Source organism: Neoarius graeffei, chromosome 3, assembly GCF_027579695.1.
Source record: "Neoarius graeffei isolate fNeoGra1 chromosome 3, fNeoGra1.pri, whole genome shotgun sequence".
Classification (NCBI taxonomy): domain Eukaryota; kingdom Metazoa; phylum Chordata; class Actinopteri; order Siluriformes; family Ariidae; genus Neoarius; species Neoarius graeffei.
In genome coordinates this window covers 109805926-109817258 of record NC_083571.1, presented here as the reverse complement: position 1 = coordinate 109817258, position 11333 = coordinate 109805926, and the positions used below count along the sequence as shown (strand labels likewise).

Genomic DNA, 11333 nt, shown 5'->3' with positions numbered 1-11333 from the left:
AACCCATGACTTTTATGAGATAGATCATAGTTTTCCTGATAACAAGACGACCTGTCAAAGCTATTTAGAACAGAACTTGCGATCAGAGATTCCGGTTTCTGGAACACTGCGTGGGTTGCCAATTCCGCTTTTTATAAGCGACTTTGGGGTTTCTTTTTTTGTGAGCTCGCTTTAAAAAAAAATCAGAAGTCGTGGTTTGCGGGTTTTTGGGCTTGTGTTTCAGCGTTGTGACTTGTTTATAATTTTCTCCGTACACCGTCTCCCCTTTTACCTGCATACGATCCTAATCCATCAGAGGTGCTTGAACGAACTGTCTGTGCATTTGGCGAGTTCAATTTCCATAGTCCCCAGTTATCGACAGAAATTAGCCAGGGGGAGATAATCATTATCATATTTTTTATTATTAAAACCAAAATATCAAATAATGCTGAAGAGGGGAAAAAATAATACTGATCTAAATATGTTGTGTTTTTATTTTTAGACAGTATGTGTTTAGCAAAACACATACTGTCTAAAAATAAAAACACAACATATTTAGATCAGTATTATTTTTTCCCCTCTTCAGTATTATTTGATATTTTGTTTTTAATAATAAAAAATATGATAATGATTATGTTCACTGTATTGTTAATATTATTAGTGTTTAATTATTTATTGTTAATATTTAATTTAATGTTAATTTATTATTATTTATTGTTAATATTATTAGTGTATTATTAGTGTAATTATTATTGTTATTATTATGTATTCAATTATTTATTTGGCATGTGGTGCTTTTTGTATTGTCTAGAACATACATAAGATGAGCATATTATAGCAGCAAAATAGAAGCACAATCATTTGAATGCAGCAATACAAAAAGCACCCCATGCCAAATAAATAATTGAATACATAATAATAACAATAATAATAAATGCTTCCAATGTTATAGTGTTGTTTGTATTTGGTTGCATTCACTGCATGAATATATTTGATTGACAATTTGACTGACAGTGTTTTGGCATATTTAACATTTATCCTCCAAAATAAATCAACTGTTTTGGTTTAAGATTGTGCAAGCCTTCAAATTTTCTCACTGAACATTTCTCCTTCACATTTTTCACCTGTAGGCATGTGACAAGATTTAACATGATATTGCTCAACCTACCTCTGTAAAGTCAGCTAACAACTTATTAAAATGCACCAGAATTCAGCAAATAACATGTATGATAATAAAAAACTTCTGGGGGAGGACCCCCAGACCCCCCACTAATCATTTCCTTCAAACCAATGTACAACAACCTGTACAATCTGTTACATTGGCCAACCAATCTACATTCAAACTGCCATAATGTGTAGGGGGGCACTACAAGACACACATAGGCCTACAACACACAGATAAGGTGTATATCTCTGTGCAGTATGATATGGTTATCAAATTAGAGGGTTATTTTCCAAAAAGTATATTGGGGCAGGGCGGCGGGAGCAGGGGCGGGTACGAGGCAGAGCCCCCCCACATAACCAATCCCAATTTAACCCCTGGAAATAGCGAAAGCCAAACTACGAAGAAAAAATATCAGAAAATCACCAAGATAAAGTTCGGATTGCCCTTCACGATGGTTGCCAGGGACGAATGGCAGACTATTTTGGAGGACAGCAAGACAACCCTATAACTGACAAGGTTAGATCACCAGACCAGACGTTAGATTCTAACAAACTTGTCTGACTTTTTTTGCCTGACTTTTACTAACTTAGACTTAGAAATAGAATCTTATTAGAAGAACATTATCATCAGAGGGTCTACCATTGGCAATTTATAATAGTCATTATTGACATTAACATTGACTTTAGGCATATTAAATTTTGGTCTATAGTCACTGGATTTATCTAGCTCTCATCTCATTATCTCTAGCTGCTTTATCCTGTTCTACAGGGTCGCAGGCAAGCTGGAGCCTATCCCAGCTGACTACAGGCGAAAGGCGGGGTACACCCTGGACAAGTCGCCAGGTCATCACAGGGCTGACACATAGACACAAACAACCATTCACACTCACATTCACACCTACGGTCAATTTAGAGTCACCAGTTAACCTAACCTGCATGTCTTTGGACTGTGGGGGAAACCGGAGCACCCGGAGGAAACCCACGTGGACACGGGGAGAACATGCAAACTCTGCACAGAAAGGCAATCACTGGCCACGGGGCTCGAACCCGGACCTTCTTGCTGTGAGGCGGCAGCGCTAACCACTACACCACCGTGCCACCTTATCTAGATCTGTTACTATTAATATAGGGTGACCAGACGTCCCGGTTTTACCGGGACAGTCCCGATTTGGGGTTGTGTGTCCCGAGTCCCGACAAAAGTCTGTCGGGACACGGATATGTCCTGGTTTTCATCACTCGCGATGTTTGCGACTGAGCAGCGTGGGAATCATTAGCGGAGAAATGTCTGCATTTACTATTTTGATGAATTGACAGGAATCGCAAACTTTCCTGGTTACTGCCCCCTGGCCCTGTGGCATGGGTGTTTATTTAGCCACATTATTCTAGACAACAGAACGTTAACTGGCGCGAATGTTCTTTGTCTAGCAGCTAGCAGCAGTAATGCTGCAGCAATTATGCCGAAAAGAAAATGTACCTTTTCCAAAGATTTACAGGGCACCTACCCCTTCCTCCGAGAGGTGCAGAACAATGCACACTAAGCCTACTGCACACACTGTAAGTGTTCCTTCTCCGTAGCCCACGGTGGTAACACCGATATACAGGATCACATTAAAACTGGAAAAGATTCACTCTTCTTGTAAATATACGTAGGCTAATGCATTTTGTTTAGGGTGGGTGAATTGACAGTCGCCTTAGCTTTGTTCCTGTGCTTTGTTCTTGTACTGAGTTGGGTAGCCTATGTTGCAAATGCTGTGCGCTCCTGTGGGGGCTTTCCTCGGGCTGTCGCCCCTCTCCTCCTTTATTGCTGTTTTGTTTGAGTGTATATTCTCAAATCACTTGTCTCTTTTTTGTTTCTGTTTAACATACCATTCTGACAGTTTGGCCATATTGCTGTGTTGAACAGCTTGTTGCACCTTCCATTAAAGTGTTCACTTTTGTACACATCTTCTTGCTTTATTCATTCAGTTGTGGGGAATGGTTAGTAAGGTTGATTCTGACCTAGGCTATGTTGAGGTCACATATCTACTTTTTAAGTCCATGCTATAGTGCATACAATTTTAAAGATATAGCCTACATGTGCATATGCATTCTTCTTGGTGTTCTCACAAACAGGTGAAATAAATCAGTGTAAATTTGGCCTATGGACATAGCCTGGCCTATTCTCAGCCATTACTAAATCTGTTGTCTGACCATAATTTAACTGATCTGTATACCACTATGCTACTAGATAACAAAATGCCTGTTTGTTTTATTTTATGTGAGATGTTGATAAATGTGAGCTTCAACAAAATGATAAGAGCACCTCTCTGAGTGTCACGTTTACGTAAAAAAAAGGTGTGCGTGCGCGAGCATGGCTGCGCGCAAAAGTGTCCCGGTTTCAGACTAGGGAAATCTGGTCACCCTATATTAATAAGATTTAATTGGCACGAAATGTGAATAAATCATATATACACATCATTTTATAGGGCGGCACGGTGGTGTAGTGGTTAGCGCTGTCGCCTCACAACAAGAAGGTCCGGGTTCGAGCCCCGTGGCCGGCGAGGGCCTTTCTGTGTGGAGTTTGCATGTTCTCCCCGTGCCCGCGTGGGTTTCCTCCGAGTGCTCCGGTTTCCCTCACAGTCCAAAGACATGCAGGTTAGGTTAACTGGTGACTCTAAATTGACCGTGAGTGTGAATGGTTGTCTGTGTCTATGTGTCAGCCCTGTGATGACCTGGCGACTTGTCCAGGGTGTACCCCGCCTTTCGCCCGTAGTCAGCTGGGATAGGCTCCAGCTTGCCTGCGACCCTGTAGAACAGGATAAAGCGGCTTGAGATGAGATGAGACATCATTTTATATATACACACACGGCGCTCAACCTTGTCTCCCTCCGAGCTACTCGCAGAGAGGGAGAATCTCCCTCTTTGCAATTTCCCAAGTTGGAGCCTGTGCTAATCCCATTGAGTGGTTTCTATATCCAATTCTTTTGAGTGGACTTCTTAGTTTTAATAACTTGCTTGTTTGCTGAACACAAACATGGCAATAAGTTCTTGTGTTAATGGACCAGACTCCACTTTTGGATCATTAATCCGTTTTGACTGAGAATGCCCTGCCTGCATGCATGGGTTTGGCTTCTGGCACATCCATACAGTTTTAAATACAAAACCTACAGTTAAAAGCAGTTTGTTTTTCTTGCATTTATTTAATTCCTGGGCTCCCATCTGTAACAGGCTGTGATGTCGCATCCCATTGATGCACTTTACAACAGATTATTAGACTCTGATGGAATAAATGAGCCAAAATACCTGGGGATCTTTTGTAATGGACCCTGACTCTTTACAACTATGAATAAATGGGCCTCGAAGCAGAAAAGGTTGGGAATCCCTGCTGCACTAGGCATGTTTTAGCTCTGTACTGCTCTCTCTTGTTGCTGTTTCTCTTGTTTAATTTATTTTGCTGTTTTCCTCCGCCAGAGCGGCGCCCGAGTTTCAACCGGGAATGGAAAACAAAATGTGAAAGAAATGGCCATTTAATTCTATTTTTATGGCGTGGTAGTAATGGAGGAGGTTGCAAAGGGAGTCTCTTCCTTATCGCCTGAGGAAGGAGAAGAAAACGCCACACAGAAGGGTAAAATATGGTGTTTACAACGAGTTGGGAAAGAAAGCGGCTGGCTACGGCTCTTCGAAAATACTGAGGTAACTGGCTGAGCTAGCTAGCTAGCATGCTAACTGGAGTCGAAGGTAGCTGTGTAGCTACCAGTTTATTTAATATTATTTATATTTACTGTCTGAAAGGATTTCACTTCATATTATATTACCCACTGTTAGCCATTTTTGGTCTGTAGACTAGTTATTTATTACGGGTAGCTAATGAAAACAGAGGGACGCTAATAGCTAGCTGAAGTTGATACGGATGTTAGCTTATTATTGCTGTTATTATTAGCGAGTTTCTTGAAGTTAGCAAGCTGTATCTGGGCACATTTCTGACTATCTTTTAGTTAATAAAATGGTCTCTGCTTTGTGTAAGGTTACTATCGGACGTGGCCTGAATGTCACCCATCAGATTCTGTCCGTGAGTTGTCCATTAATGATCTCCAGAAACCACTGCATGTTTAAACAGAGAGAACACGGCCAGTGGACGGTGACTGACAATGAGGTACAGCAACACACACACACACACACACACACACAGTGTTCTCAGGAAAGGCTCTAGATCCAGCACAACCTAGTGTTGTGGACAAGACCACGTAAACTATGACCAAGACTTTGAGGGGTTGAGATCAAGTCATGACCAAGACCAAAGTGTATCACAACCGAAACAAGACCGAAGTATATCACAACCCGACCAAGACCAAAACTTTGAGGGGTTGAGATCAAGTCATGACCAAGACCAAAGTGTATCACGACCCAAACAAGACCAAAGTGCATCACAACCCGACCAAGACCAAAGTGTATCGCAACCCAAACAAGACCAAAACTTTGAGGGGTTGAGATCAAGTCATGACCAAGACCAAAGTGCATCACAACCCGACCAAGACCAAAGTGTATCACAACCCGACCAAGACCAAAGTGTATCACAACCCAACCAAGACCAAAGTGTATCACAACCCGACCAAGACCAAAGTGTATTACAACCCAAACAAGACCAAAACTTTGAGGGGTTGAGATCAAGTCATGACCAAGACCAAAGTGTATCACGACCCAAACAAGACCAAAGTGCATCACAACCCGACCAAGACCAAAGTGTATCACAACCCAACCAAGACCAAAGTGTATCACAACCCGACCAAGACCAAAGTGTATTACAACCCAAACAAGACCAAAACTTTGAGGGGTTGAGATCAAGTCATGACCAAGACCAAAGTGTATCACGACCCAAACAAGACCAAAGTGCATCACAACCCGACCAAGACCAAAGTGTATCGCAACCCGACCAAGACCAAAGTGTATCGCAACCCGACCAAGACCAAAGTGTATCGCAACCCGACCAAGACCAAAGTGTATCACAGCCCGACCAAGACCAAAGTGTATCACAACCCGACCAAGACCAAAGTGTATTACAACCCAAACAAGACCAAAACTTTGAGGGGTTGAGATCAAGTCATGACCAAGACCAAAGTGTATCACAGCCCGACCAAGACCAAAGTGTATCACAACCCGACCAAGACCAAAGTGTATTACAACCAAAACAAGACCAAAACTTTGAGGGGTTGAGATCAAGTCATGACCAAGACCAAAGTGCATCACAACCCGACCAAGATCAAAGTGTATCGCAACCCAAACAAGACCAAAACTTTGAGGGGTTGAGATCAAGTCATGACCAAGACAAGTGTATCACAACCGAAACAAGACCAAAGTATATCACAACCCGATCAAGACCAACACTTTGAGGGGTTGAGATCAATTCATGACTAAGACCAAAGTGTATTACAACCCGACCAAGACCAAATTGTATCACGACCCAAACAAGACCAAAACTTTGAGGGGTTGAGATCAAGTCATGACTAAGACCAAAGTGTATCACAACCGAAACAAGACCAAAGTATATCACAACCCGACCAAGACCAACACCAACACCAGGGGCGTCACTAGGAATTAAGCTTTACTGGGGCACACACACACAAAATGCCCCCCCACACAATGCACCTTAACGTTCCTGTCCCCAATCTATGCAAAGTGGATAATTCTCATGCTCTCGTGGATGAAGTTATGCGAAGAATAGGTCAACGAGACGGAAAACACATCCCAGTCCCCAAAAAATTTATCGTTGGCATTTGGGCTTTTAATGCATGCTGATGCTAAACGTGTCACCTCAACTCTCACGATTCACGAAATTAGCTGGTTAGTTATGACTGACTAGCACATAGCCTACAACCTTAATCTTACCTCTCTCACCCTCCTCATCTGTCACTGTTTCCCTGCCCCTGTCTCTGCTTCGTGAGAAGAATTGTCTGATATCCATCTGGAAAAGTAATTTAATATCGTTTAATTCGATGTAGTGTAATGGGTTTGTTAGAATATGGTTTGCTTAGTTTTGTTGCAAAAACTTCGCGCTACCTTAACTCATCCAGAGCCCGTTCTCTGACTCATCCAAAGAGTAGGCTCATCTCTCCAGTAGGCTAAATGGACTCATGGTATGCCGCACGCACGCTATGTTTACAATGAGAATCTCCCAGACCAATCAGAAAATTAAAGCCGCAAGCGGCCTCGACGGGCCCTCGCGCCAGCGGCCAAGGGGGGCGGGGGCATGCGTCCCCGCGAAATACCTTCCACAGCTTCTGCGGCAAGAGACATTACTCCCACAATGGCGACAAAGCACAGAATTGGACACATGGCAACAATAGGGTCTCGCACTGTACGGTGCTCGGGGCCTAATAATAATAATAATAATAATAATAATAATAATAATAATCCTTCAAAAACAATAGGGTCTCGCACTGTACGGTGCTCGGGCCCTAATAAGAATAATAATAACTAGAAACTATATGCCAAGCAGGCACCTTAATGCGAGAGGCAAAAATCACAACACGTTAGGGGGCGCTATAGAGGCCCTGAGGCCCGCCTGGATCTGGGCTTCTGGTTCTCAGTAGCGGTGGCAGTCTAAGAAAAAGGAGCCAAATTTCGTGCGTTGTCGACCATGGCAAGCGCCCCAATAAGGGTCTTGTAAAGAGTTTGCTTGCCAAGTTTGACAAATCAGAAGCTGCAATATCATTTGTGCCATAACCAGCACCCCCAGGGGCGAAAGTGCACAAAATTTGGCGTATATGTCAGGTGAGCTATGAAGAGTTTGCGTATGAAGTTTGATGACAATTGAGTAAATAGAAGATATGAGATAAATTTTTGAAGAATAAATTTTTTGGTTTTTCCCATGTCAGTAGGTGGCGCTATGCTGTACATGAGCGATTATGAGTTGGAAAAATAAGTGTCTACAACAGCAACGTACTAGCACAAGGTAGTGGTGTGAAGGAAAAGCATTATGGAATTATTTATCAAAAACCCGTTTTGGAGAAATTGCGTCGGCCAAAAACAGCGCCCCCCATGGACGAAAATTCCCAAAATGTGGTATACATGACATGGGAGGTAGTAAGAGGGTGGCCGTGAAGTTTGACCAAATTTGAGGAAAGATTGGATTTTTTGCCCAAAAATAGCGCCCCCAGTGGCGGAATATCACAGAAATTGGGTAACATGTCAGAAGCCCAATGAGTGATTTGCGTGTGAAGTATGAGCAGTTTTGAGCAATTAGAAGATTTGTTATGAATTTTTTAGCATGTAAAATTTTGAAGTGAAAATTGATTGACGTATAACTTCTGAACGGTTGATCCTACGTGAAACATATTTAGTAACTTTTGTCAGCCATGTCTGTAGATGATGTGTATCAATTTTGGTGACATTCCTATGAACGGTCTAGGAGGAGTTGCGCCGTCTTCGTGGCCATGCATTTCGCACAAAAGTGAAATTACCTCACTTCCTGTTGGGCGTGGCTAATGCATTGGCATTACATTTTTGTCCGGCTTAGTGAGATACATATGCGTACCAAATGGCATGCCACTACTACAAACTATATGGCAACCAGGCACCTTAATGCGGGAGGCCAAAATCACAACGACTTAGGGGGCGCTATAGAGGCCCTGAGCCCCGGCCAAGTTTGGGCTTTTGGTTCTGAGTAGCGGTGGCAATTCTCGGAAGTGGTGCCAAATTTCGTGCGTTTTCGCCCATGGCAAGCGCCCCGAAAATGGCCCAACAGCGGAGAAAAATAAAGAAGACGACGGAAGAATAATAATAGTGAACTCTTACAAGAACAATAGGGCCTTCGCCCATTCGGGCTCGGGCCCTAATAATAGTGAACTCTTACAAGAACAATAGGGCCTTCGCCCATTCGGGCTCGGGCCCTAATTAGTTAGAAAGAAGTGGCGATAGAAGTTTGAAACACACTCTGTCCTACAACTTACAGTAGATAAATGATCTGCCAAAGAAACTGGTTTGTTACGAAAATCCTTCAACATTTTCTTACTGGGGCACAGCTGATTTTTACTGGGGCACGTGCCCCTGTAAAAAAGGCCTAGTGACGCCCCTGACCAACACTTTGAGGGGTTGAGATCAAGTCATGACCAAGACCAAAGTGTATCGTGACCCAAACAAGACCAACACTTAGAGGGGTTGAGATCAAGTCATGACCAAGGCGGGTCAAAACCAGGACCAGACCAGTGGGTGGGGACGGGTGACGGCTCTTAACAGGAAGAAAATTTTCAAATTAGCAGTGAGCCACATTACTGGTCACATTTGAAGCAGGAAATATTTACATCCAATCACAGAAACGATGTTAAAAAATAAATCAATCAGACAATGCACAGGCAATTTAGTGAAATCCCCACAGTTGTGGTCTTAAAATAAAATCTAGAGTCCTCTATATCCGAGACGGAGACAAGATTGAGTAAAAATGTGGGTGATTCTGAAACAAGACTGAGACCTTCAAAAAGTGGTCTTGTCACTCACACACACACAGAGCTCACTTTATAATACTGTTACAACTTTTACTGTAATATCCCTGCAGTATCTGCACTATTAACCTCTGCTGCTCTTATAAGTTACAAATAAAACACTTTGGGACAAGCCATTATAGGAAAATAATCAACACCAGCCTAGTGTGATGCAATCCCAAAGCTGATTATATACCAATCCCAATTGTTTTATTCCTCCTATACCACAGTAATTTGCCAGTTATTGCAAAACAGTTACAACCCCGATTCCAAAAAAGTTGGAGGGTTGTAGGTTAATTTTGAGGTTTGCCAGCTTGATGGAGTGTCAGTGCTGCTCACTGTGGCGCGCGCACCTGAAGGCACACTTCGGGCTGCATGCACACCGAGTGGACTCCAGCACGCGCGCCGTGAACAAGGCGCACCTGAGCTCACTGAAGGAACTGTGTCTTTGCCTGTTTAAGGACTGTACTGATGCATTTGCATCGCGAAGTATTACAATACGCATGTACGTATTACCGAGCCTTTCTACCCATTTTCTTGATTATTTCCTGTTTCTCGTTCTTGTCCTAGCTTAGCCTCTGATGTACCGTTTGCGCCTCGACCGACCCTTTTGCCTGTATACTCGTTTTTGATCTCACCTGCCATTTTGGATTGTTTACGTGTGTGTATATTGTGTCGCTGTGTATATATATTCTGCACTTTTTAATTTTTTTAACTGTAGACTTCTGCACATACATCCGCCTCGCTCGCGTACGTGATGTGGAGATTATTCCATACGACTTCGAACCAACGTGGAGTAGAGAAAAGTTGGAAAGACGACAGGATAAGGACTAGTCTGTCGCGCTGGTATTTGTCATTACTGTCGCAGAATTAAAACGTGCCAGATCAGGCAGCTGGTGGGTTTTCAAAATAATAAATACATGCGTGTATTTTTGTGACAAATCCATATTATACTGAGCGCATTTCCCACACAATCCTCACTAAGGTTTCGGACAGCACTACAAAACGGCGTCCACACTATATAGTGAGTAGAGAGCGATTTCGGACACGGAAAACTCCCGGCTTGATTACGTCAGCATTCGAAAGAGGGCGCGCGTCCTTTGACAACGTTGGCAGATGTCGGTCACTTTGATTTCCACTGTACGTTTTACTTCCGTCCTGCGATGTCTCGCACAGGTCTCAGCGAATCTCGTTTACGGCCATTGCTTTGATATATGGACTGATACATTACATAGCATATTTCAAACACTCATAACTTACTATAGCAGCGACAAAATAGTGATCGAAAATGCATTTCTATATTTAATAAAATGGTAAATAGAATTTTGATGATGAAAAATTTGCCTTCAGTTCCCCTTTAAAGTCAGACAGCATGAAGGGGGTGGAGGTGGGCTGCAAAATGGCTTGCAGGTTAAAACAGCTTAATTAAGGCGCTCTATTGCCGCTTTTCCACTACCAACGCGGCTGAGTTGGGCTGAGCCGTGCCGTGCTGAGTTGGGCTGAGTCGAGCTGAGTGGGGCTGTTGGAGTTGCATTTCAACTACAACCGTGCTGAACCGTGCTGGCTGGAAGTGGGTGGACACATTGGGCGGGGTTAGCGAAAGTGGGTGGACGTCAGGTGATGTCATTAGGCGGCGCAAACAGTGACATCAGTGATCTTTTAAGCGGTAGTCTCACGACCCGGATAGTCAACAATAAACATGGAGGACATGGAGTCGTTAGTGTTGCTGGTCTTGGT

At 43.1% G+C, this 11333-nt stretch overlaps 1 protein-coding gene across 2 annotated transcripts in view; it reads left to right on the top strand.

The window, feature by feature from the left end:
- Nucleotides 1-4593: 4593 nt before the first annotated feature.
- The window catches only part of rnf8 (ring finger protein 8, E3 ubiquitin protein ligase), a 39335-nt gene continuing 32595 nt past the window's right edge, over nt 4594-11333 (top strand). For both annotated transcript variants that reach the window (XM_060917887.1, XM_060917888.1), the window contains exons 1-2: nt 4594-4815; nt 5147-5275. In XM_060917887.1, coding sequence (XP_060773870.1) covers nt 4678-4815; nt 5147-5275 — 267 coding nt within the window. In that variant the 5' untranslated portion in view covers nt 4594-4677. The remainder of the gene's footprint in view (nt 4816-5146; nt 5276-11333) is intronic.